The following is a 27,128-nucleotide window of genomic DNA, read 5'->3' as shown; positions in this document are numbered from 1 at the left end:
ACCGCACTTCCATGCTGGTACTGATGAAAAAGTGAGTTTTATACTCAGAGCGCACCAAGGTACACCATAAACCTCACCCCCAGTTGGGTAGGAAGGAAGCTTGGGGCTCCCTCCACCATCCAACAAAACACCTTCCAAGTTCACCTTGGAATTCCTACTGAGCAAAACACAACGTTTGCACGGGGACAAAACAAGCCTGAGCTTTGCAACTGGCCAGTGGAGACATCAAGCCCCTTAATCCCAGGATGGGGATGGGGCCATGCTCCAGCACCCCCCTCGCACCCCAAAACGCCGCTGGCACTCACCCGGCAGACAGACATCTGGTTGGTGGTGAGGGTGCCAGTCTTGTCGGAGCAGATGACGGAGGTGCAGCCCAGGGTCTCCACCGAGGGCAGGCTCCGCACAATGGCATTCTTCTTGGCCATGCGGCGCGTGCCAAGCGCCAGACACGTGGTGATGACGGCCGGGAGGCCCTCGGGGATTGCGGCCACTGCCAGGGCCACTGAGGTCTTGAAATAGTAGATGGCACCTCGAAACCAGGAGCCGCCATGGACGGGGTCGCTGAAGTGGCTGATGTTGATGACCCAGACGGCGATGCACACCAGGAAAATCACTTTGGAGAGCTGCTGGCTGAACTCATCGAGCTTCTGCTGCAAGGGGGTCTTCTCAGGCTCTGTCTCCACCATCTGGTTTCGGATCTTCCCGATCTCTGTGTACACCCCTGTTGCAATGACAACCCCCACGGCCTTCCCAGCGGCAATGTTGGTGCCCTGGAAGGGATGGAAGGGAACAGAGTAAATACATGGGCATGAAATCTCCCAGCCTGAGCAGGGAAATGTGTGGCTTCTTATGAAAGGAGAATACGAGATCTCAGGTAAGGAGAAAATGAGACATCAGGCCCCACAAGTTCTCCATCTGCTAAAACCTGGGACAAATCTTTGCCCATCCTAAACCCATGCATGGTCCCTGGCCGTTACTCGGTTACAGAGAAGTGAACTTCATCTCCTAATTTCTTTCAGCCATAATGAGCCTGGATTATTTATGTCAAATGGCATGACTTCTGTCCAAGGGGCATGAGCATGGAGGAAACCCAAACCTGCAACAGCCCCAGGTTCAACCATAAACCTTCTCTCCTTCCACCCTATAATACGCCCTAATAATACACCCTACAAGATGAAAAAACAGCTGAGATTGTTCAAGGTGTTTCAGGGAAACACATGCCACAACCCAAATGAAGTCCTGTGGAAGCAGGTCCCCATTTTTATGGATTTGGGACCCTTTCTATGGATCTGGGTCTTGCACATGCAGCTTCTACTGTGCCCAGCCAGAGACCTCCTGTGTCCATCGGGCTCTTTGCCCACCATCTCTTTGCAAAACCACGGGTGAGGTGGTGACTTACGGAGAACAGCATGTTCTTCTTGTCCTGGTTGACAGCACGCAGGTCGGGGATGGGGTCCGCATGTTTGATCACTGACATGGACTCCCCTGCCGAGACAAGAGCGGGGAGATGAACTGCTCAATGCCTCCATCACAAACCCCACAGCAGCACTCGGCCACAAAATCATCAGAACATCCATCACGGGGATCGCAGAGCGCTCTGAAGATGAGGGCTGCAGAACAACGACCTCTTTATCTCCAGGATAAGGAGCTAAGGACTGAGGGAGGAGCCTTTATAATGCCATGTTTGATAATTTTTGAAATATTATGGGTTATCAGCTCTAAGGGCTTTTCCACTGCTTATCACAAAGATAATATAATTAAAAGAAAGCCCCAGTGGTATCACATCCCCCTAATGTCACGAGGCCTCGTGCACCAGTGGCTACCATGCGATGGCTGCACGGGGGGGCTGGGAATCTCTGGTTAAACAGCGCATGGGAACACCTGGGAACACCCCTCGCTTTGCATTTAGCAGAGGGATGCACAAGCACCGCGCACAGCCCACCTGTGCCACGAGCTTTAGGTGAGGTGCTGAGTCCTCCCCAAGCCCCAAATCTTCTTCTTCCACTTGTTTCTCACCCCAGCAAAGTGTTCAGCCCAGCATCAGCCCCCAAAATTTGCTCTTGGCAGAAGACAGGGGCAAAGTGCCTTCAGCACCCACCCCAACGCACCTGTGAGGATGGACTGGTCGACCCGCAACGTGGTGGAGCGGATTTCAATGATGCGGATGTCCGCCGGCACCTTGTCACCGACTGCAAGAAAAAGAGCAGGGCAGCTCAGTCAGATGCCAGGAAGGGGCACGGCAAGGCCTTGGAGGTGCTGCTGAAGCACCAATCCAGCCAGCAGCTCTCCAGGACCTTTCGAGGCCAAGACAAACAGCTGCCTGTGGGTTCCCCGGCGCGGCGGTCGCGGGTGAAAGCAGCCTGGCCACCTGACAGCCATTGTTTGCTGCCCACCGAAGTGCATGTTAGCAAACAAAACAAAACCAAAAAAAAAAAAAAGAAGTGTTGAAAACTGCTTTTCCTGCTGGGTTTCCTCCTCCCGGCTTCTTGGCATGTCACGGCTCTCCCTCGTGCTCCCTTATCGCCTGAACGCAACTGCTTTTCGGAAACACTGAGGTCAGCAGAGCCCTCTCTCGCAAGGACTTACATCACACCGCACAGCGCCTGGCCGCGAGAGAACATCTCCAGTCCCAGATTTCAAGGAGCGCTTCCTTGCGGGGCTCATAAACCCTGCCGAGCTCAGGGCCGGGCTGCCCTGGCACCGCTCCACGGTGCAGCTGTTTATCCCAGGTGTGGCTCCCTGTGCTTTTGGATGCCAAACATGGGGACCCGCAGACTCCCCCAAACCCATCAGGCGCAGGCTTTGGAGATGCTCGAGGGAGCCTGAGCCCCTCGAAAGGGGCGAAGGGCTCGTCCTCCCCCATGGGAAGGGCAGAGAGGGTTTGCAAAACCTGAGCTGGAAGTGCAGGCTAACAATCTGCTGACAGCATCTCAGGAGGCTGTGTTGAGCTATAGGGGTAGCACCCACTCCAGGGCAGGTAGCCTGATAACCTCGCATGGCAGGCCGGGCACGCTGTACCGACCCAGCAGCTGCTGTTTGGGGGATTATCAGAGATGTGCCATGCTGAAAGCTAAGGGAAGAAAACAGAAGCAAACACTGTTTTCTTAAAATGCTGTTCAGCTGTGATGAGTTTAACCCATCTGCAGCTGCCTGCACAAGGACTCACTTCAATTGGCTTATTAGGGACAAAGTTGGCTTGTTTTAAATGAATTGCCAGTTTTTTAAACCAAGAAAGCCCCCTTGCAACTGTCCAGCCCTGCTTGTCTTAGTTTCCAGCTTTGCCAGCTGTCTGCCCTCTGCAGCCAGGAAAGTGTCCCCTGCGTGCACACACACATACACACATGTATGTGTGTTTATGTACGGACAAATCACTGGCACAAATATATCTGGAACTCGTGGCCGTGATAAAATCAGAACACGCCATGTCCCAAGTAGGCAGGAATACCTACCCACCTCTCCCACCTGGCAGCCTGCTTGCCCCTTGCTCTAACCTGCTAAAACCACAACTTGCTAATTAATTTGTAAATAATCAGCTCCAGAGGCCAGCTCAGCTCTTTACCTCCCAGCTGTGACACAGACAGAGCCATCAAAAAGTAATATTCAGCAGCTGATGTGTAGGCAGCCAGCCCCTGATTTGGGGCGAGGTGGCAGGGCTGAATTAAGCTGTGCTGTAGCGGGTGCAGGTCCCTGTGCCATTTCAGCACTGCCATGTATTTCTCCCTTAGGTTGGTGAACGGGGAGGAATTGGGCCTGGGAGAGCTTGTGAGAGACACTCAGAGCTAGTCCCTAAGTGCCACACTTCTGTCCCGTGTCTCTCAGAGCTTTTTCAGACCCCAGGGCCAGGTCAGCAGCTGGAGCCCGTGGCTGGAGGCACTGCTCAGCTCCAGCCTCCGCACAGTTTTTATGTGCATCTTCCAGCCGAAGCACAACTGGAAGACATAAATAACAATGAGCTGGCTTGGGGCGGGAGGGATTGCAGCTTGTTTCCACTAGCAGGGCCATGAGGAGGAAAGGGGAGGATTAATACAGGGGCTCTGGGGGTTTACAGCATAGTTTAACGCACAGACAACACAGGATAACTGGAACGCATCGCTTCCTAACTGGTATGGCAGGTAGGAGACGCTGAGGCACCCATAAGCAAGGGCGAAGCCCAGACAGAAGAGCCAGAGGGGTCCTGCCATGTCAAAATCCAGATAATAAGCTTGATGGGCAACGCGAGGGGAAGTCTCTTTTTCCAGAAGTTCCCCTGAGACACAGCACCTGTGCCAGAAACCCACTTTTTGTTGCTGCTCTTTAATCAATACACACCCTACAGACAGGGATGAAGCCCCCGCAGGTTGATAAGCCCCGATTTTGGCCCAAATGTGTAGCTGGATTTGAAAGCAGCAACTAAAACCTCAAGTGTGCAAAACCAAGGGGACTCAGCAGCTGGGCCACCCTGTGTCTCCCAAGGGCGTGCACTCCAGTGCTGCTGCCCTCTCCCTACTGCAACAAGGGGTCACGGGGCACAGGGTGCCTTCATCCCCCAGCCAGCATCCCCATCCCACCCCCAGCTCCCTTCCCTCCGTGCTGCTAGGTGACAGTGCCCTACCTGCTACCTCCACGATGTCCCCGGGGACGATGTCCCGGGCGCGGATCCTCTGCACCCCGCTGCGGTCGGCACGGATCACCTTCCCCATCTCCGGCTCGTACTCCTTCAAGGCCTCGATGGCGCTCTCGGCATTCCTCTCCTGCAAACAGAGGAGGAACAGAGCTGCAGTGGTGGGGCTGTCCAAGTGGGGAGGCTCCTTCGAGCTGCAGAAATGGGTGCACCCAGACCCCAACCAGCATCCACTGGCACCATGGCTGGGGAACGTGCTGCACCTTCCCCAGCTGCCCCTACTTGCTCTGAAACGATCCCTGCTGGGTTAAATCACAACAGTTCCTGGACACCACCTGAATCTCTGGGTCTGGTTTTCTCGCTTGGTTTGAGAAGCAGTACTTCCCACCTGGATGTGTTTTTCACTAGCCAGCAACATACTTTACCACCTCCAGGAGCCTCACTGCTGGTAAGGCATGGATAAATAACGCCCTACACAGAGCAGAAAGACACGGGGCTGTCCCTTACCTGCCACACACCCACCACGGCATTGGCGATCAGGATCATGATGATGACGATGGGCTCCACAAAGGCTGTCATGCTCTCCTCTCCTTCTTCAAACCAGGCCAGGATCTGGTAGCAGGAGGAGAGAAGGAGCGCAGAGCAGTTGAAAGAGCAAGCACCAACGTCTTAAGAGAGACTCAGAGGAGAAGGCAGCTAACACGTGGCAGGGACTGACCCTGCAGCTTCTTACTGGTGAGATCATCCCACTAAGACCCAACGCCATAAGAGAAATAAGTGTGTACAAATATTTTCACTCCATTTAACTGCTTGTCACCCCTGCTGTGTCAATACAACGCCACCGGGCTGCTCCGCTGCAGCGAGCACCGGCACAAAAACCTTTGTCATGGGGCTTTGCATGTGCTCTAGGAGCTGAGCCATGCCAGGAGACTCAACCACCAAGCAAATCACCAGCAAATATGTTGCCGTGTGCTATTTTGGGAATGTATTTTTATCTCGTAGGGGTCCAACATCCCTCCTTACCTCCCCACAAGTCTTACCCCTGCCGTTCACTTTTCCCATGGGTGCCCCACCAGTTGGGTGCCCTACCACCCAATGCTTTCAGACCAGTAGGACACACAATACTGGTGCTAAAACCTTTATTCAAAACGTCGTGACTATGTGAGAAGGGATCCCAAAATAAGTGTCGCATGACTTAGTTCAGCAGGAGATGGCTCGTGCTGCCAGCACCAGCACTGCCCCCGCTCCGGGCTCAATCATAGCCCACGGGAGAACCACCAGTGGTGGTGACATCTGAAGGGCGCACTCCCCGTGTCCCTTGTGCCCCATTAGCCCCAGTGTTTCGCTGCCAGGGATTCACTGTTTAGGAACTGAAAAAGCATCTTCTCATATTCACCTAGAAAAATCTCGGTTTTGTGCCTCTCCTCCATGCACATGCCAAGGAGAGGGTGAGCATTTCAGCTCTTCCTCCAGCAGAGACAGTAACGTGGCCTCCCTTTCCTGGGAAACTTTAAGGAATTCCCTATTTTTTAATTAAATATAAATAAATAAATTGAATTATTAAAATGAAATTGGTCAGCTGGTTGCTAAGTTAGCCAAAAGGAGGAGACACGAGACACATTTTGTCATCCTACTGCCTTAAGTGGCAGCACCCAAACCCACATATTCCTCCAGCAGCTTGGTGGGAAACATCTCCCCACCGAGCTGCTCCCGAGGTAAAATGTGGGCAAAACCGAGCTAAAGGCAACCCCTGGGGAGAGGTTTTCATGCGCTGACTTCACAGCAAAGGAAACAGTGCAACCTCATCCAGCCACTGCCCCACCAGGAACTGCTCCCCAGTTCAGCTCATGGGGTGCAATGCTCAGGCACCACAAATAAGGACCAAAATCAGCAAAAAAATGATGCTCTGGGTGGAGGTGGCGAGGCTGGGAGCATCTCCCCCAGCAGAGGTGAGGGAAGAGCCCTGCTGAAGCCGTGCTGCTGGAGAAGGCAGCATCTGGGGACAAGCAACAGCACCATGTGCTGCTATGGGGGCTGGACGCTACCAGAAGCTGCTCCCAGTGACATTCCCAAAAGCAGAGGTTTAAAGGAAAGCTGTACCCCATGCATCGTGTCTGGCCATAAGTGAGAGCCCTGCCCTGCCCCGTGGATCTGCCCTGGGATGCCCAAACCTTCCCGGCCATGCCAGCAGGATGGGAAGGACGCAAGCAGCAGCAAGAGCCAGCTCCCACACAAGCAGCCGAAACGCTGCCAGGCCAGAGGAAGAATAAAAAAATAAAAATGAAACAACAGATTGGATTTTCATTTCAAATCCAGAATCTGAATGCCTCCACGCAGCAGCAGAAGGGCTTCAGGAGGGAGATGTTACTCCCAGGAGAGAAGCCACAGAGGGCTGGAAATGCTCCCAGACCCTCCTGGCCTGGGCACGTGCATCAGCCCGGTGCCCATCGCTGCTGGCAGCACCCGAACACGGCACGGGGAATTTCAGGGCTCACTTCATGTATCCGTGCCGCTGCCCTCACCTCTTGCCACCCACCCAACACCTCCTCATGGCAAGACCAGGGGGTTACTTCGCAGTCGAGCTTTGCCTCCCTCCCTCCTCTTCCTCCTCTCGTGCCCTCCCTGGGGGCCACCTGGACTTTGCTTGCCAGATAGGCACAGATATTCCCTGAGCACTTGCAATTGCCCCGTGGACAGACATCTCCGCAGACCCTTTGCCTTCTCTCCTGCCCTCAAAACCTGCACTCCATCCTGCATCACCATTTTCTGCTAGAGAAACGGTGCCGTTGTACCTGACCCCAGCAGCACAGCAACAGCTACCGAGTCATGGCCAGACTCCAAGGCAGGTGCTGCACACACACTTTTGGATGTTTTTGTGCTGCCAGTCCTTACTTTCCAAAGCTCCCAAAGAAAAGATGCAAAGGGAAGTAATTTTCCCTAACTATTTAACATCCATGCACCCAGAGGCACAGCACACTTTGCACTGGATGAAAAGTAGTGTTGAAAAGAAATTGGGAAGAATTAGGAGCAGAGAAGGGACACCAAAAGAGGCTCTTTGGGCCCAAATCAATGAAAACATTTAGCACAGTGCTAACAAAGTAGGGGGAAGAAGGCTGAAACCCTGGAAAACATCAGTGAATGCATCACAGATTCACACGGGATGACAAATGGGAAAATTAAAATGCTTCCCTCAACCTAGGAAATATAGGAAAAATGATGCATGTTCTGACCTGACAACAAGAACACATACAACCCATACTGCTCATCAAATTAGGGTCAGACAATATTGACAGATCACACAAAAAAGCTTTGAGAAATCTCACTGTCCCCTAGCAGCCCCTTCCCAACCCGCTCCCGCTGGGGCTCTGTCCCCAAGCCCCAACCCTACAACCCCAGCACTGCAGCCTTCTGGTAGCCCCAGGGGGGCACAACAACAGCCTCCAGAGGAGCACAGTCTGCTCTGCAGCTGGAAACACACAACGTGATCTCCTTGCCCAGGTCTGAGCCAGGAAATAGTGCCAGGGCTCAGCAGGCAGCGCAGCAGAGCCAGGTGTAATTACTGCCAGGGTAGCGAAGGGCTCGATCCACCTCTGTCAGGTCTCCACCATCGGAGATCCCCATCAGAAGTTTTGAAAGACACTCAGTGAGCAACAACACGAGTAGGTCTGATGCTTCCCTTGGGCTAGAAGTCATCTCCAGATCTCCCCTGCCCATCTCCTCAGCATTATTTAGTTGGGCTCTAGGTTGTGTCAGAAGTCCCAAGCTGAATGAACGGGTGGGGACAGAGCATCTTCCAAATGAAAAGAGAAAAACCATCCAGCTGTGACTTCTTCAACAGCTTGACATGAATTTTTCAGCATGGATTACTTGAATGAAAGGAGTCAAGGCTGCCAAGACATCATTAAACTGCGGCAGAAGAATCTGGCAGTGGCAAAGCTTCAAGGCACGCAGATTACTCCAGGGCTTCTAATTTAATTCACGCTATTGGCATTAACTTTAAGCAGCAACGCTGGGATCAGCTGATGGAACCGTGCCCCTGGGCCCCTTTCTGCCTGTAAGGTCTTAGGGAAATGTAAGGAAGGCTGGAGAGCTGCAGGATATCGCTTTTGGATGGATCAGCAGTGCTGAGTTCTCCAGTCTCACCTAAGCACATATGGTGCCATCGCTACGATCGCTGTGCCCTGCACAACCACATCCCCTCCATCCAGCACGTGCATCCCTCTGGCCTCTTTACTCCCCCTAAAAATAAACAACTCTGTCCTATTTCACCAGTGCTGATGGAAACGTGATGCTCTGTTTAGACACAGCACCTTTCAAGCATGGGTGTGGGTCCGCAGCTCCCCCCTCACCCGAGCTCCCACCACCACCCAGGGATGCCGCAGCCCGCCCGCGCTTGGTGCCCGCGCTCAGCCCGCGGTACTCACGAAGGAGAGGAAAGCGGCCATCAGAAGGATGCGGACCAGGAGATCTTCGAACTGCTCCAGCACCAGCTCCCAGAGGGACTTTCCTGGTGGAAAAACACAAGCCCAAGCATCGTCAGTGCCCAAAATGCCCCAGAAGGCAGGGAATTTAGGACATGGAGACCACTAGGGCTCACAGAGCCTGTCCCTTGCTTGCAGCATCGCTGCTCCGGGCACTACAGGGGACACCCATTGTTGCGGGCAGTGTTGAATCAAATGAAAGTAATGTCCTGAATCTGCAGTTCATCACCAGCTCCACCTGCAGCAGCAAGGGATTTTTCTCTCTAATATGAAATGCCTTCCTTTCTGGCATTGCCCTGTTTCTACTACGCTTGTTTGTAACTAAAGAAACCAAATCCTCTGTGTTCCTACTCCCACCTGGTAGCCTTTCCGTCAGAGGAAGGCTCTGCTCTCAGCCCAGCTGTCTCTGGGATTAAAATTGAGATTAGGAGAAATGACCCCGCACACTCCCCTTCCTCCAGCAGCCTTGTCCCCAGCTTTCACCCCTCCCCGTCCCACCCTGGGCCCGTGCCCCCACTTACCTTCTTCTGCAGGGAGCTCTGGGGGTTTTCATCCATAGCCCAACGAGCAGGAAGGGAAAAAATGGGGAGAGAAAAAAAAATCGTTAATTTGGGATTAAAGCAACCCCTTATACCCCAGCAGTTCACCAAGTACCCCAAACGCAGCTCGTGCTGCACATATTGCCACAAGAAGGCTGCTTGTGATCAGACTTCAAAGCCTGACATCAGGCAAGCAGCACCGGCTGCTCCCCGTGCCAGGGAAATGTCATTTCCCTGCTGCAGCCGGGGCGCGGCAGCATCCATCCCTGCACTCAGCCTGCCTAAAAAACGCATGCCTCCTAAGAGCCCAGCACCCCCGGGAGCTGCCCTGTCTGGTCCCAGGGCAGAAAGCTCTGAGCATCCCATAAAACACACTGCCAGGGACCAGTAGGGACCTGCTGGGGCCCATAAATTCCCCACCATGTTTCCTATTATCCCCTTGTATTTCACAGCCTGCAACACTCTGGGAAGGAAATCCAAAGCCAATGCTGTGCTGGTCCAAGCTGTCCTCCTGCCACACTGCTCCCAGCCAAGCCGAGCCCAAAATGGCACCAAAAGACCCTGATAGCCCCACGAACCCATCATAGCCCACCTGCGCCCTTTCAGTAAGGGTTTACCCTATCCCACATCAGTAAGATTCCTGCAGCTGTCCAGCAAAAGAAGATGTTTCTCCGGCTCCTTGTGTTTTTAAGGGAATAGGGGGCCGAGGGCAGACGTGGGGTGAGACGCGGGGTGCCGCCGGCCGACCCAAGCCCCCCACGCAGAGCCCTACGTGCGAGAGCAGGAAGCGAAACCAGCTCGGCTGTTTTCCACCCTTTATTTTCATTCAGAGAAACGAGAAAGGAAAAAAAAAAAAAACACAACAAAAAGCCCCAGCAACCTTCACTGAGCAAAACGGTGAAAACAAGCACCCTGCGTGTTTACCCCTCAACTGCTGGCAGAGGCACTCGCTGGGAGGTTTTTTAAGCCCGTGTCCCTCCTAAAATCCTAAATAACGATGCTCTGAAGCCCTGCCACCGTGAGGAGGGCACAGACCGCAACGTAACACCCGTAGTTATTCTCACAGCGAAAAAAAAAAAAAAATGAAATTCTTGGAGCGGCTTCACCATTTCGGCTTGTTCTACAGAGCACCAGAAGGAAAGCTGCTCTTCTCCCTTTTGCAAGCAGCTTCCTCCCCACCCGCAGCTTCCTCTCCCCAGCCCCAAAACGAAGGGCAGGGGGCACCCGGGGCCGTTTTCCCCATCCAGGCTGGGTTTTTAGGGGTGTGACCGTGCAAGGTGACAGACCGGGGGGGACCCAGGGCTCAGCCAGGTCCCAGCTCCGCCGTGGCACCCCGTGGTGACGTTGCACCCCGAGCAGCCGTGCGTAACGCCGCCAGCCTGTTGCGCCTCTGCCGGGCATCGTTTGCATGAGGAGTCGTGGCGAGGCTGTTTGCAGAGCGGGGACTTTGCATGAGCTCTGCGGACGGGGCAGGAAAATGGGTTACCGTGAACTCAGGAGGAAGCCAACACCCTGCTGGCAGCACGGGTCTCACCGCCACCAGGGTGACACTGTGCCACCGCTGTCACCGAACCCCAACCAGCAGCAGTGCTGTTGCGGCTACTTCCCCAAAAAAAGCCAATTTTGAGCATACTGGGAACTAGGCAAACCTCCTACGAGTGGTGCCCCTTCCGCCTCCCTTCGCATGACAGCTCAGCACCCACTTTGCATCCTGCAAAAAAGGGCCGAAAGCCATAATGCACTGTCATTTTTGGGTCTGCATCCGCCTAAAACCACCTGAAAATGGGAAAGTTTGGGGTTGAAGCCCCCTTCTCTCACTTCCAGTGCCTCACTAGAAATAAGAGGATTCACCACTCTCCAAACCCCAGGTTTTATTGGGTCAGCCCCGTGGTACCAGGCAGCGCAGAGCAGCCAGTGCCACACCGTGGCCGCAGCGCTGCCGAGTCACAACAAAACCCAACGCGGAGCAGCAAAAGCCCAAAGCCACGAGTCCCGTGGGACAGCACAGTGAGCGCAGATGGGCTGCAATGGGAATTCCTGCTGCCAGGCTATATGGGTACGGGATGCTCCAAAGGCAGGCACGAGGCAGAGGTGGGGCGGGCACGGGGCCAGTATCGCCAGCTCCTGCCAACTCACACAGCCCAGCAGGGCTGGCACCGGTGACGTGGAGGGCACGGCGAGCAGGTGACAGCGAGGCAAAGCAGCCCAGGTACCACCTGCTGGCAGCACGGTGCCAGCTGAGTGCCCTTGGGGGAGATCCGGCCCTGTTTTCCGGGTCAGAGCAAACAAATAAAACATGGCAGGGTGGCACAGGGGGCACTGGAAGGAAACGCTTGAGGTGCATGCACATACCCAGAGCGTGAGCCCCAACACTGAGCATCGTGGCAGGTGAGCACTGAAACACCCTTATCCCAACGTTTCTGGAGCTTCTCTAGGATAAAATCATATTTCCCTTATGGGAAACACGCCTGCTGCTGAGTAGGGAGAGAAGGGTGATGTCCCAGAGCCCAGGCGAGGTGAGCACGGTGCAGGCAGTGCGGACCAGGTGGGACCTGGACCCGTCTCGCCCCGCACGAGGGAGCACAGCACCCAGCCTAGGGCTAAGGACCAGCATCACCCCCAGACTCCACTCCAAAACTTCCTTATTCCTTGCCATATTTCTATGCTGTAAACTCTCTTTTTATTTTTTTCCTTCCTTTAATTTATTTTTCCATACGCAGGGAAGGGGAAATGGATGGGTAAAACAAACGATGCATCTGATTCCCAGACTTCACCAGCAGGCAGGAAAAAAGTGGTAAAAAGAGTAAGATAAGCCCCTAAAACATCCCCAGCTGGGACAGCAGCCTCCCCCAGTGACACAAAGCAGGAGCTGCTCTGGGATCCTTCACCCCGCAGAACAAATTGTTATTTCCAGCCGCACTGCGAGGCCCCGCTCCCTGCCCTGGTGGCGGCCGGCACCGCGCGGGGTTTTGCAGCCCCCAAAACCCTCTGCTGGGTTTCCCCATCCCCTGCTCGGTGGGAATCCCACCTGGGGGCGGGTGCTCAGGTGCTTTTTCACCACCACTCTTGAGTTGCAAGTGCGGAAAGCAACATGTTTGAAGGCTGATCCGTTGTGTTTTAGCATTATCGTGGATGACGAGCACTCAAGGACTAATGGTGCTAACGCTGCGCGATGCTCGCAGGGGACAATGTGGAGTTATCCGAGAGCCTCTGCTGTGCAGCTGCCAAAAGAAGCCATTCAGCTTTCCTTTCACGTGCAGCTTCGTGCTGGAGCCTCCTGAGCACATACCACCACCCAGCCTGCTCCCAGGTGCCACCCTCCCCACGGGGACAGCCCCAAAAGCTTTGCCACCCGTTTCCACCCCCCCCCATAAGCAAAGCCCTGGGTGCGCCGTGCTGGGGGGAGCCTGATTTGCCTACTGCTCTGCACCTGCCTCCTGCGCCCGTGGCACCCATCTGGTGGAGCAGCACCGAGATAAAAGGGCCGAGGGACGAGCACCCCTCCCACGGCAAACACCCTGGGATCGCTGCTCCGGCAGCATCCCCGAGCCCTGCAGGAGCCCAGCATCCTGCCTGGCGGGGCAATGGCAGCCCCAAAATAAGGAAAAAATAAAAAAAAAAAATAAGGAAGTGTTCAAGGCAGGGTGATGGTTCAAGCAGCGAGGGTGGCCCCCGAGTCCCAAGAGCTGAGCAGAAGGCATAAGGCATCAGGAGAAACCTGCCTGTCCCACCCCAAACTCCCCTTCCTTTGCTCCTGGGAATGGCTCAGCCCCAAAACACTGCGTGGCCTGAGCATCCTGCAAAGGGCAGCTCCCCTCCAACACCATGCACAGGGATCCTGCAATGGGGCTGCAAAGCCCCAAACATCCTCCTCCATGGAGGAGAGCAAATCATTTTGTATGGAAAACCCACATGGCAAGTCCTTTCTCCTCCTTTTCTTAAGGCTAAGAGAACAAGGGGAGAATATTTCACCCATTTCCCCTGAAAAATCAAGTCACCAGTCAGGCCAGAAGCCTTATTTGCAAAACTAAAGTCCCTTTAACAATGCCTGGGGAAATTTCGGGGAAAAACATGGGGAAATGGGACTCCCCAGCCCAGGGCTGCACGCGGTGGCCTCATCCCCCCAGTGGTTCCCGCGGGTCCCCAGGGGACAGGGGGGCGCGTGGCAGAGGGAACGTGCGGCCCCGGCCTTGGACGGGTGATGTGAGCGAGCTAAAGGCAGGTTTTGTTCCCTCCTGCACCAACACAGCGGAAAGAATTTCCAGCTCTGGCTCCCGGGTGGAAAAGCTAAAAATCTGCATTTAAACAGTCACAGCTTCGGGGGCATTTGAAAGAAAATAAATTAAAATAAAGACACGGGAACAAAATAAAACTTAAGATGGGGCTTTTTTCACCTGATTGAACCCCAAACCTTAAGGGGGCAATCCCCACAGCCAGGCACAGCTTCCCCTGCCCAGCTCAGCCCTGGCTCAGCCTCACCACGGCCTCGGTGAGGGAGGCCCGCTGCCTCCTGCAAGCTCAGAAGTGCCGCAATCCCAGCCCAGGGGCACACTGCGATCCTCTTCTTGCAGGTTTCATTTTATTGCCCTACAACTATTTTTTTTTTCCAGAGAATTTCCCACTGATGCTCCAGTGCTTACTTTTAACTCAGTCGGTTCTGCTGGCGCACAAATGGATCTCCATCCCTGTGGGCTCTGCCCTTGGCCACCATCACCATCAATCATGATACCCCGATGCCACCCCTGAGCCAAAATCTCCCCAAACCAGCAAATGTTCAGAAACCAAAGCCCCATCCAAGCCACGGCAAGCAAAACACCAACTTTGCAACACTTCTGGGACCGCCACACCGTGCTGCAAGCCAGCCAGCGAGTCAAACACCCAGCGGCATAAAATTTAATAACGTTTAGGATTAAATAATGCTAACATAACAGCTTAGCAAACCAAACACGCCAAGCTGCAGAGGCGGCAGTGCCCGAGCCCTCACGATGCCGGTTCAGCCCCTGCAAAGCCCCAGCAGGCTTTAAATATCCCCGGGGAGGGAATTTGGTGCTGGGAATTGCACTGCTTGCTGCCTTTCGGCTGATTTCTGTGAGATCTGGGGAAGAGCCGGGTGGAAACGTGTTCATGGCTCTTTTCCTTAAAAAACAGAAGAAATGGCTTACTGGGCTGCAAAGGTAAGAAAAACAGGCGGGAAAATGAGAGCAGGGTGCGTCTCCAGAATGGGATGCACTTGCTCCTGGCGGAGCGATGTTGCTTAGCAGGCAGCGAGGGGCTGCTGCGGCACGGGGCAGGGGGACAGAGGCAGAACAAGACCAAGCTTCCTCCCTTCCCTCCCAGGAGGGGCTCTCTGCAGCACTCTCGCCCACCAAAACAAGCAAAACCATTTGCTTTTCCACATTTTTTGCTTGACCTCTGGCACACTGCAGGCTCGGGGCTGAATTGCAACCAGCACGGACCCAGCGCTACCAAACCAGGGGGAGACGTTTGCAAGGTGCAACCCCCCAAAAGCAAAGCCAGCAACCTCGGTAAATACCTAAAGCCCTGAAATATATTGCTTTTCAACCCAAACACTGCTCGTTCCTTTCTTTGTCAAGACAAGAAAGCCCTGCCCGAAACTGCGGGCTTCCAGGGGTGACCCCATCCCAATATGCACAGGCTCGGACGGGGTAGGGTGTGGGTTTTGTTTTTGTTGTTCTCCATTTGTTTGTCTTCTGGAGGAAACGCCTCCCACTCCAGAAAGCGTTTGTGAAATCCGACAGCCGGAATATTCACATCTCGAGGCGACTCCCATCTGCTGGCAGAGCAAGGCTGGCTGGCAACACGTGGCCAGGCTAAGGCGGCGCAGCGCCCACCAGCCCTGCCCCGCACGGCAGCTAATGAGCTGCTTTTAAACTCAATTAGCTTCAGCAGAGATTATTATTACGGTTTTTGTTTGTTTGTTTGTTTTTTTCAGAACTCCTTGCCCCAGCCAACCCCGCTCCCCAAACACACGCTGGCTTTTCCTGCTCCCCGCTCTCGGGGCTATTTTCAGCGATCGCCTTGGATGGGTGTTTGTGGAAAACGAAGTATGCACGGCGCTGAGTTTAGATTATATCAGAAGAAAAAAATATATATATCCTGCAGAATAGAAAAAAAAAGTCTTTCTGGATGGGAAAAAGGGATGAGCTAGGCAATTAATACTTTTCAGGGATGAACTCTCCGGGGATCACGCATCCCTGTGTAGTTGAGCCCATTCCCTTCCCATAAGGAGGCAGGTCACTGGAAGAGTTGGTCCCATTTAATCTTATTTCTGTGACCTCCTTCCCACTGTGTATAGTGCGTGCATGTAAGGGATGGAATTTTATTTTTATAGATTCACACATATGTATATGATATGTACATATATGATACCTACAGACAGATACGGAATATAGAATAGAATGGTTCACTTGGAATGGACCTACAAGGATACAGGTACCTACGCAGAGACCTATAAAGGTACCAATAAACAAGTTTAAGAAGACTTAGCGTCAAGAAGACAAGTGTCAAGAAGAGGTGAAAAAGGGAAAAACCACGCAAAAGTGCAGAAAAGCAGCAAAACCCAAACCACGCGGAGCCCTGGGGAACGCCGTCCTCCACGGAGCGAGCAGGCTCGGGGCCGCTGCCGCCTCTCCCCTGCAGGTCTGTTTTCCTTTTTCCACTCGCTCACCACATTTACCTTATTTTAGTGCGTTTTGTTGACTTGGAGGTTGCAAAATGGAAAAAAAAAAAAAAGAAGGGAGCACAGGCAGGTAACGGCGCCGGGCAGCACGAGGGGTGTCCCCACCTCGGATGCTGTCCCCCTCGGTCCAGCTTGGCCAAGGGGAAGCGTGGGCAACCAAGCCAATGGTTTTGGGGCAAAACCCTGGGGATTTGGCTCCCCCAGGCAGGCAGAGGGGACCGAGTCACTGCTGCCCGAGTTCCTCCTCGCAGCTCTGTGCTTCGCTCCCCGCAGCGAAGGAAGAGAATCTCCCCCGCCCACGCACCCCTCCCAAAAAGGAACCAACCGATTTTTATCGGCCACAAGCACAAAAAAAAAAAGTTTCCAAAGCAGAAATAATAATAATTAAAAAATAAAAATTAAAGGCGGGCACGGCGTTGCACAGGCTGGGGCAAAGGGGGTGATGGCAGTGGGATGTGGGGGCACCTGGGGGCATTTTAGAAAGAAAAAGCAGGATAAAAATATGGGGAGGGGGAACCACAACCAACCATCACTCAGCCTTAGCTCCTCATATTTGGCTCTACCGCAGCCCTGCCCTGTGGCCCCCAGTAACTCCTGTCCCTTCCCTGCCTCCCCTCCTCAGGGCTGGTTTAAAATACGCCCGGTCGCTAAATAGCAGGAAACACCCGATGCCAAAACACCGCGGACAGGAACCCCGGGGCGCAGGGGCGGCGCAAGAAGCAAGGAGCGGATTTCCTCCCCAAAACGTTGCAGTGCCGCCGGTGCCCCTGGTGCGCAGGGCACGCGCCCTCCGAGCCCCAGCTGGGCACAGGCACGGCAGCTCTGGCTAGGAAAGAGGTCTAGGTCTTCTTTTTATTGCCCCTGGGTTGTTTCCCCTCCGTTAGGGGATCTTTGAGCCAAAAGGCCACGGTGATTTGCAAATGCAGCCCAAGCGTGCAGGGGGGGATGAAATAATCAAATGGGGTGACCCACATCAGCATATCCAGCTGCACGAGCAGCAGGTAGTTGAACATTTAAATTTTAGGAGGGTTGCTGTGAGGACAGCAGAGACACCTACGTTTGGGGGTGCAGGAGGTTCACATGCCCCCAGAGAAGCCGGCGTTTCACCCCAAAAAAGCACAGCACTGGTGGCTGCACCCAAGCACGCAGCCCACGGGGACGTGCTCCAGCCCAGGGGTGCTGCAAGTAACGGCGATAGTGGGGAAATAAATAAGCAATGAAGTGAAATAAATAGAGAAAAAGGGCTTTTATAGGATGATAGCAGCCAGACCTCAATGCTGGGAGGTTCCCACAAACACCAGCTACAGGCACGAGGTGAACCGCCGGCGAGGATTCATTCAACACACAAAAATCTTCGCAAAAGAGCAAAATTCGGGATGCGACCCCTCTCCCCCGTGGGCTGCACAAGGCGAGCAGCCTCCCCACCCCCCAAACCACGGCTTCAAGCCCCCGGAAAATATCCATGAGCGCTAATTGTGTTAATCCCAAGAGGAGCAGGGAGCCTCCCGCCCTGGCGTCGCCCATCGCAGCAGCCCTGCCTGCAGCCGGTTAACCCGCGGGGTTCGACGCCCACGGAGGCGGCGCGCTCACGTCATGGAAACACTCAAGTAACCACAATTTTCTCTATTGCTTTTTGGCTCCAGCCCCTCAGCACTTCCAGCCTTCTCCCGCTACCTGTTTTACAGCGCGATAATCGCTGCAGACGCTTCGCTGCAGTGCTTGGCAATTTTATTTTAGTTTTTTTTTTTTTTTTTCTTAATGTAGGTTACTGTTATAAGTTCTGCCTCCGATACTACAGCACTGAGATGTTGGAAAAAAAAAAAAAAAAGATCGTGAGTCACGATACCAACAACATATCACACGCACAATAATAGAAGTCGGTGGGGACGGGGTGCCTGGGGGGCTCAGCGTGCTGCCCCTTGGACCCCCCGAGGGGGTGCTCCCTGTCCAGCACCCAGCTGGGTGACAGGCATGGCGTGCCTGTGCCGAGCTTCAGGCTGATGGTTTGCAATGAATTATCCTTAAAATAAATAAATAAATAAATAAAAGACATTTTGGTGGGGCATCACCATCCCACCCAGGTCTGCAAACACTGCACGTGGGAGAAAAATCGAAGGTGGAGCCTGCAGAGGTTTGAGCATACAAAAAGCACCAAATACCCTCATTTCTTTTAGGAGCAGGTGAATTAAAGTGTTACAGGGCAGAGAACCAGCTGCACTGGGGGGTCACCCAACATGCCACGTACACGTGGTCCCAGGGGACATGCGTGGATGAAGGGCTCTGCAAGCCTGGCGCTGGCGGCACGTAGCAGCGTTTGTGCAAGCGGTGATGCCGGCCACACACGTGTGCAGGGCAAGGATGTACCAGCACAGAGCGAGCTGCAGGACGGGAGCTCCATCGGCAGCACGGGGCCCTGCTCTCCCACCAGCAGGTCTGCAAGAGGAGAGAAAACGCAGAGGGAAAACGCAGCGATATGCACGTTCCTCCAGCAGAGAAAATCTCTCCGGTAGAAAGAAATCCAAAGCAACAAAATTGTTTTGTGTTCGAGGAAGGAGAAAAGAGAAAATATTTAAACTAACTTGCAACCTAAACATCAACAACATTTTTTAAGGCTTAGCCATGAGAGACAACTGTAGAAAAGCGACTCAGTAGCTCAGAACTGGATCTGGTGATTGCAAGAGGCTGAAACAGGCAGACAGACCAAGCTGCAAGAGAGGGAAGAGCAAACAGGCTTGGGGCTATATGGCAAAAACGACACCGAATGGGCAAAACCGCTCGGCTCTGTTAAAACAGGCACCTGAAATACGGGGACAAGAGGATCCGTGTGCATGGGGTGCACTTCTGGGAAGCTGCACACCCTGAGCGGGCACCCGAGCACCCGCTGCGCACCCCATATCCTACCTCAATGCTCTGCAGCACAGCGGTGACCAGCTCAAAAAACAGTAGGAAAATACAAACATTAAAGAAATAACACTTGTGCATGAGGTGGGGGGAAACCCCAAGGGTAAACCCCTGGGTAAAGGCCCGTGAGTGCACCTGCACAAAAATCCCTTCCACACCAGTGCAGCCCCTGCCTCTGCTTACCCTGGATGTATTAAACTGCTGCAGGAGCCAGGCAGGACAGGACAGATGGGAGGTTTTCTGAACGTTGCTCTTCATTCACGTTTATTTATTTATTTATTTATTTTAATAAAAAGATAGGAATGGAATTGGGCAACCCCAGAGGAAGGTGTGGGGCTCAAAGCCCGAATTTCCTATCGTCCAATTAGGAAAATTACGTGGTCTCTCCACAATCCTGAAGGCGCTCACACTGTTTGAGTGCATCAGCATTTCTCCTAAGGGAGAGGATTTGGAGGAGGAGAAGAAAAAAAAAAAAGAAAGAAAAAAACACACAAAAAACCACGTAGTGTGTTTATGAATCAGACTGCTAAGCGTGTGTTTCGGGGGTGGAAAAGGTGGGCGATGCGCAGAGGAACAGAGAGCAGAGTGAGATGAGTCAGAAAATGCTGCTTTTCCCCTCCTTGCCGGCACCTCAAACGTTTCAGCACGAAACAGAAATTTCTCTCTTTCTTTTTTAAAACTGTCAGGAGCGAGCCGGAGCACTAACCCGGGACGGGAGGCAGCCGGGGTGTTTCCCCGGTGCTGGAGCTGGCTCTTAATAATCATCTAATAACAATAATAACCCTTAGGACAGCCAGCGGGTAATGCCGTTACTGTTGCACCTCGCAATGGGGTGCACGAGGCTCTGGAGGCCACCAGGAAGGGTTTTGGGGTCATCCCAGGCACAGCTGGGGTCCCGGAGGGGATTGGTGAAAGGCCGAGGAGAAGGGCCTGATCCTGGCTGCTGCCATCGCCACTGCAGAAGGGTTTTTGCTTCGGTGCTGGAGGAGGTAGCACGCAAAGAGATAAATGCCCCTATGCTGCAAACATCCCGGCACTTGACTCCACTGACATTCACAGTCCATTTAGGTTACTGATGAGGCAAATAAAATTATGCATATGCATTAAGGTTGGCAATACCGTGCCCGAAATGTGCGCTCATTTACACATGGAAATCCATTTAGAAGAGAAATCACGGCTATATTTAAATCAGAAAAATCACTCGGCTGGCCGCGGGGCAGCTCCTGCTTACATCTGTCACTCCTCGGCAGAGCTGGAATCATTTCAGAGAAAATTCAGCCTTTGTTTTTTAAGTTCAGAAATAAAAAAAAACACATTTGCACTCCCGTACCCTCCAGCCCTGTCTATTATAAAATTTTAAAAAAATAAAAAAATAAAAGAAGGCAGAGCTCTTGTTTCAGGTGGCCTGAAAGCAGCTGCGCCTCGGAGCTTGAACGCTCGGGAGCCTTTTGCCAGTGGCCACGGCGAGACCTCAGCGCGCTGCGGCTCCTCCAGCTCCCCTGGCAAACAAAATCGCCGCGCTGCCAGCGCCGATGACAGATTTGAAACTCGAACATGAGCTCTTCCGAACGGAGAATTATCTTCTCCGAGCCCAGTAATCTATAGCGCGCTGCTCGGCTGCCAAGCCGCTAATTGGAGATATTAAATAATCAGCATTGCACTCTGCTTCCTCCTACAAAGGGAGCTGCGAGCGCTGGAACTGAAAAGCGATTTTAGGCTCCTAAAGAATGTGCCCCCCCAAAAAATACATATACACAAATAAATGTGGCCCCCCAAAATACCTACACACACTTAAATAAAGCATGCCAGCGGCCACTGCTTCTTGCTCAATGGTGCAGCTCGCTGCAGCTCTTATTTCTGAAATGCATCAACCCAATCAGAAATAAAATTAAAATAAAATGAAGAAGGCAGCTCCCCAGCGTATGTCAGGAGAACTTTTTACGGAAGACGCTGTATTTCGGGCCGTGATTCACGTCGCCGCTGGCAGTTGGATTTCAGGTGTGGAAGGAAATGAATGAACGTGAGCCGGGAGGGTGCGAAAACGAAACCCGCCAGAGCCGCGGGGCTGCTCCGCGCTGCAAGCGACGCGAGATTTGAATTTTCTTCCCCCTTCTGAGCTCTGTGCGAGCTCAAGCGAGACGCCAAACTGCCCCGCACTTCCGCTGCCAAAATTTAATTTAAGCTTAAATTAAAACATGATTTAATAAGAGCCACCTTCGAGCCCACCGTGCTGTCCCACGCTGCTCCCGCAGCAGACTGGGCACCCAGGGTGCACAGGTGCCGGCTCCTGCGGCCACGACACAGCCTGCAAGCCCTCATCGTGCTGGAAAAAAGGCCCTTTGCTTAAAAATGAGCTTTTAAAACAAAAAGAACAAGCCACACAGGGTCCCATTCTTCACCATTTTAACACGAAAGTGGTCACACCTGAGCCACACACAAGGAAAACTCAAGATTTGCACAAAAGCGCAAAAAGCCATTATTTTTTGAAGCCTTCTGCCACATTTCCACCAATGCTGCTGCCCGCACGTTGCACTGGGCAGCAGGCACAGGGCTGCGCCGTGAAGGCGACAGCCACGGAACATCCCCAGGCGAGAAGCTCTCACGAATCACCACTTTGCAAGAAATTTGCGGTCTGGAGCAAAATTTGCTGCACCGCAGATGGAGGGGGCAAGCGCACGGCCACTGCTTGAGGGAGGTGGGGGGTGAAAAAGAAAAAAATTCAAAGAAAAATGGATTGCCACCACTAAGCCTTTGCTTGGCACCTACGCCACACGTTTGAGGCACCTCTCCGGAGGCAGAGAGCCTGGTGCCACCGAGCAGCCTGACTCAGGGAGGATGATTCACTTGGGCAAACAGGAGCAGGCACCGCGAGCCCCGCAGCGGCCAGGCCTGCAGGTGACACTGCCCCGCGGCAAGGAGCACCCGGAGGCCGCCCTGGGACCGGGGGGAATTTGGGGAGCGGTTGTAGTCAGGGTTGGAACCGGCACTTTTGGGGGATTCTGACCCCAAAGCAGACAGTGGGTGGGAGGCTCCGCTCCCTGCAGCTGGGGGGGCTCAGGGCAGGTGCTGCCGGGCAGGATGGGACCCCCCTGGGGCTGGGGCGCTACCCAAGACCCTATCCCCACTCAATGGGTGGGGGGAGCCCAGTGGGTCCCCAGGCTGGTGGTCATGCTGAGAGCTTCCAGAGAGATGCTGCCCTTCGCTGCTCGCCCAGAAGGAGCCGCAGCAGCACCCAACGGCCACACAGGGACCCGAGCCCTGCTGCCACCCCACACCCTGCTGCCACCCTGTGTCCCACTGCCACCCTACTGCCACCCCACTGCCACTCTACGTCCTGCTGCTACCCCGCTGCCACCTTGCTGTCACCCCACACCCCACTGCCACCTGCTGCCAGGCCACATCCCGCTGCCACCCCGCTGTCACCCCATGTCCTGCTGCCACCCCGTTGCCACCCCACATCAAGCCAGCAGCGGGCCCCCCCCCCGGGCCAATTTTGGGGCACCCCCTGCACCCCGGCCGGGACAAAAACTTCCCCCAGAGCCCCCCACACCCACCCCAAACCTCCCCCCAGCCCTAGCGCAGCGCTCGGTGCCTCCGGACCCCCCCATGCCCACCACCGGGCGTCCCTCGGGGTCCCTCCGCTCAGCCTAACACCCCATCCCATCCCACCCCACCCCACCGCACCCCACCCCACTCACCATTAGGGCCGTACTTCTCCCGGCTCCTCCGGACCTGCTCGGGGCTGAGCCCGCAGCTCTCGGCCACGCCGAAGCGGCGCAGCACGTCGAGCACGGGCAGGCTGTGCGCCGCCTCCATGCCCCAACAACGGCCCGGGGAGGGGGGGTCCGGGGATGGGGGGGGGGGGGGGGGGGCGCAGGGACCGGGCACCGGGCTCCGGGGCCGCGCAGGGAGCGCACTCGGGGGCCGCCGCCGCCGCTCACCCTCCGCCGGCACCTCGGGGAGCGGAGCCGCCGCCCGGCCCCTCCTCCCGGCCCTCCCCGCCCCTCCCCGCCCCCCCGGGCCCCCCCCGGATCGTGCCCGGGTCGGCCCGGGACAGCGCTGCCCGGCCCCGGGGCCGTGCCCGTGGTGCCCCCCCACCCCCCGGCCCGGGGGTCCCCGGTCCCTGCTCCCGGGGGGCACCCGTCTGTGCCGGGGGGGCTGTGCTTGCTGTTAATGCTCTGCCGGAATGAGGGGTTCTTGCAGCCAGACGTCAGCTTCTGGTAGCCAAACGTCAGCTTCTAGTAGCCGGGCATCAGCTTCTAGTAGCCAAATATCAGTTTCTGGCAGCCAAACGTCAGCTACCAGTAGCCAAATGTCAGGTTCTAATAGCCAGACATCAGTTTCTAGTAGCCAAATGTCAGTTTCTGGCAGCCAAACATCACTTTCTTGCACCCAAATGTCACTTCCTGGCACCCAAATGTCACTTTCTGGCACCCAAACATCCCTTCAGCAGCCCTCAATGTGCACAGGACAAGTTTCCCCTCGCCTACAAACACAAGGCTGCCCCAAACCCCTGGGTACAACCAGCTGAGGACAGCGGCCAGCCCACGCCTGTGGTTGCCCAAACCCTGTGCTCCAGCGGTGTCCCCGTGCCCCAGCCAAGGTGGGCTTCCAGCAGCCTCCCCCAGCCTCCAGGTACGTCCAGGCCTCACCCCACGGCCTCCACAGGCGGAGACTGGTGGGAACAGGAGCCGGTGGGTGACAGAGCCGAGCCCCACACAACGCCAGCCCCACACAACGCCAGCCCCACACAACCCCAGCCCCACACAACCCCAGCCGGTGCTGGGCCCGCGGGCTGCAAGCAGGAGGAAGTGGCGGCGCGCAGCGCAGGGAGGAGCTCCAGTTTATTTATTTATCGGTGCGTTTATTTATGGAAAGCCTTTCGCCGATCCCACCGGCATGGAGGTCCTGGAGGAAGCGTGGCTTCGCGTTTCTCAGCCCGCTAAATTAAGTTTTCCGGCGGGGTGGGAGGTGCAGGGCTGTGAGCCGCGGCCGGGCCCCCCCCTGCGGCCCTGCTGCAGGAAACGCGGCTCTGAGCCCTGCGGCCTGGCCTGGCTTCAAGCGGTCGCCTGCCTCTCGTTTGGGGGAGAAAGTAGTGTTTGGGTGTTTTTTTTCTCCGTGCTGCTTGCTGGGGCCTGCGGTTGATGCCCTGCCCTCGCCGTGCTCTCCCCTCCCCTGGGGGTGCCAATAAATAGAGCACGGCAAGGGGCTCCCCCCACCTCATCCTGCTGCTCCAGGGCACAGTTTTTGGGAAGGGGAGATCTCGATGTCCTCCTGGCCGTGATTCAGGGATGCTCCCACACCACGACGTCAGGGACCAGTATCACCTTCCCTGCACCTGCCAAGGCCTGGCTTGGTGCTGGGGGCGCAGCAGGGATGCGGAGAGGCAGAGCCCCCCGGGGCCGTGTGGGAGCAAACAGGAGTCCCCCACTCCCTTCCCCAGCGTCCCCCGGCCCCAGCCCCTGCCCCTTGGGATTTACCAGCCAAGGTGTGGACACAAGCCCGGTGTTTTCCACTAGCACGTGCCCTTGGAGCTCCTTGCCCTTTCCATGCCTGCTGCATTTTGTTTGGCACCACCAGAGGATCCCTCCAAAACCCTCATCTTGGCAGCCCCTGGGGCTGGAGAGCATCGTGGATCTGCTGGGCACAGCACCCAGACCATGCTGGGGCTCCGGGTTCCTTCCAGTTTCACCAGCTGCTGCCAGTCCTGGTGCTGGAAGCCAGCAGGAAGGCGATGTCCGGGCCCCAAAGGTTAAAGTTTCACCAAGTTGCAAGCAAACAAAAATAGATTTACACGGGGAACCAGCTGGCAGCCCTGGTGAACGGCAGCAGCATCGACCCCACCTGTAATTAAGCAATTCGTGAGAATTATTAGCAGCTTGGAGCAGTAAATTAGTCCAATAATGAGCAATGAGGGAAACTGGTCTGGAGTGAAAACAGCCTCAAGGTGGCCAAGGAAGGGCTCGGGGGTGCTTGAGCAAGACCATGGGGTAGGGGATGGAGCCCACTGATTCGGGATTCCCCCCTGCAGCACATCAGCCCCACGTCTCGCCACCTTCAAAACAAAAGGCAAACCTGCTCATTTGTCCTGGCTTCCTCTTGGTAGTAAGTTCTGGAGTTAGAAAAGCTTAATGGGGTCATTAAAAAAAAAAAAAAAATGAACAACATGATTTTAACACCCCCAATCTCCTGAAGCCCTCTCACAGCCCTGGCTGCGGCACCAGGGCACCGACGGTCACCGAGGGCCTGGAAACCTGCCCATGGTTTTGATTTTCCTCCTGGTTCTACAAAGGGAAACCAGGAGGAACTCTACCAAAACCCTGGGATTTGCAGTGCTGGAGCCGGCTCCCAATCCCATCGGATGGTGCGGGGATTTTTGCAATCTGTGGGAGAGTCCGCTTTTATCCCTGCTCTGCTCGCAGAAAGTGGGGAAAAAAACGAGGTTTTCTGGCAAGGCCGATAGCAGCCGGTGCCAAGCTGAGGGCTTCGGAGGCAGGGGCTGGCAGCGGGGCTGAGGGACAGGGATGGCATGGGCAATACTTCACCCCTGTCACTTCTGCAGCATCACACCCGAGGGGCTGCAGCCCCATCCCACCAAGTGCCATTATTTCATAACGGGAGGTGATGGGGCCACATCTCCCACCCCGCTCCCAGCCCCTCATGTCCCCTCTCCCTGTGCCACAAGCCCCTGTCCGCAGGGGAAGGCTAGGAATGGCTTTTTTTTTTTTTCCACAGCAACTTTGATATTTGCTTTTCCTATGGAGAAAAAAAAATAAAAACCACCTTGAAATAACAGTTTGAGGCTCTTTTAAATGTTACACGCCGGCCGACCTTTCAGAGCCAGGCTTTGGGTGTTATTTTTAATCCCCCAGCCAGGACTCCCAGCAGCTGCACGCTGGGTTCTGCTCCCGGGGGATGGATCCCAAAAACCACTGAAATGCACCCAAAAATGGCATCAGCCCTCACCTTGGCCATGCCCAGGGCTGCAGCTCAGGTATTTCCATCCTTGCTAGAGACGTATACCCGCATCCCATGCTGCCGACACGTGCAATTCAAGGGGTCGTAGGAGCGTGGGTACCATTGGGATTTGGCTTCTTGGATAATAAATTGGATATAAATAAATATAACATATGATATGATATAATAAATTATTATCTTGGATAATAAATTTGGCTTCTTGGATAATAAATTGGATGGGGCAGGGCAGGATTCTCCAGCTGTAAACCACGTGCTTTTTTCTGTAATTAAGCTGAAAGTGGGGTTTTCCTCCGCCCTGATCGGGGCAGATCTGGAGCACCCAGCCGAGCCCGGAGGCTGTTTCCCAGTGGGAAGCTCCCCAGGGCTGGCTTGGAGCGAGGATCCCGTGTCGTGACCGAATTTCCTGGCATTTGCTCTGAACCCAGCAGCAGCACTTCACTTAGGAGTGTCTGTTTATGACTCCTGACCTATATTGGGCAATAATTATTGTTTTTTTTTACACCATATTCCGATCTCTCTCAAAGGTAGGAAAACCCATTAATATCCATTGAGGGGGAGCACCGTGACACTCGTCCTGACGCTCTAATGCTTTTTTTCCCTTCTGTAAAATACCTCCTGGAAAAAAAAAAAAAAAAAAAAAAAAAACCTGCCTTTCTGGCGTGCCATTCCCAGCGGTTTTGCTGGAGTTTAGGAAGCGGCAGAAGCAAACAACACAGAGGAGGCTCCAAGGTGGCGGCGAGCCCTGCGGGGCTGCTGCATGAGGAGGTTCCCGCACCCCCCTCGCTGTCCCACACTTTCCATCCGCATCCCCCTCCAGGGAAAAATTCCCAGTTTTGGGTTGCGTGAGAAATTTGGGCTCTCCATGGAGATGTGATGTGCGGAGGGTGGGTAAGGGCTGCCTCCTGCTTCCTTTGCAGCTGTGCTGCTGC

The 27,128-nt window shown here is 54.7% G+C and overlaps 1 protein-coding gene across 3 annotated transcripts in view; it reads right to left on the bottom strand.

Annotated features, from left to right (window-relative positions):
- ATP2A3 (ATPase sarcoplasmic/endoplasmic reticulum Ca2+ transporting 3) overlaps positions 1 to 23,208 on the bottom strand; it is a 45,099-nt gene extending 21,891 nt beyond the window's left edge. For 2 of the 3 annotated variants that reach the window (XM_040532101.1, XM_040532102.1), the window contains exons 1-8: positions 22,920 to 23,208; positions 9,603 to 9,620; positions 9,025 to 9,107; positions 5,108 to 5,212; positions 4,592 to 4,730; positions 2,109 to 2,189; positions 1,400 to 1,485; positions 306 to 770 (exon numbers count right to left, since the gene is read on the bottom strand). In XM_040532101.1, the coding sequence (XP_040388035.1) occupies positions 306 to 770; positions 1,400 to 1,485; positions 2,109 to 2,189; positions 4,592 to 4,730; positions 5,108 to 5,212; positions 9,025 to 9,107; positions 9,603 to 9,620; positions 22,920 to 23,037 (1,095 nt within the window). In that variant the 5' untranslated portion in view covers positions 23,038 to 23,208. Of the gene's footprint in view, positions 1 to 305; positions 771 to 1,399; positions 1,486 to 2,108; positions 2,190 to 4,591; positions 4,731 to 5,107; positions 5,213 to 9,024; positions 9,108 to 9,602; positions 9,621 to 10,237; positions 10,257 to 22,919 lie in introns of those variants that run through there. The other variant, XM_040532103.1, reaches the window with a different exon arrangement.
- Between the last annotated feature and the right edge of the window lie 3,920 nt (positions 23,209 to 27,128).

The sequence above is a fragment of the Cygnus olor genome, chromosome 20 (genome assembly GCF_009769625.2).
Source record: "Cygnus olor isolate bCygOlo1 chromosome 20, bCygOlo1.pri.v2, whole genome shotgun sequence".
In the NCBI taxonomy this organism is placed as follows: Eukaryota; Metazoa; Chordata; class Aves; order Anseriformes; family Anatidae; genus Cygnus; species Cygnus olor.
The sequence above is the reverse complement of the archived record's forward strand: the minus strand, read 5'-3'. Positions and strand labels throughout refer to the sequence as shown.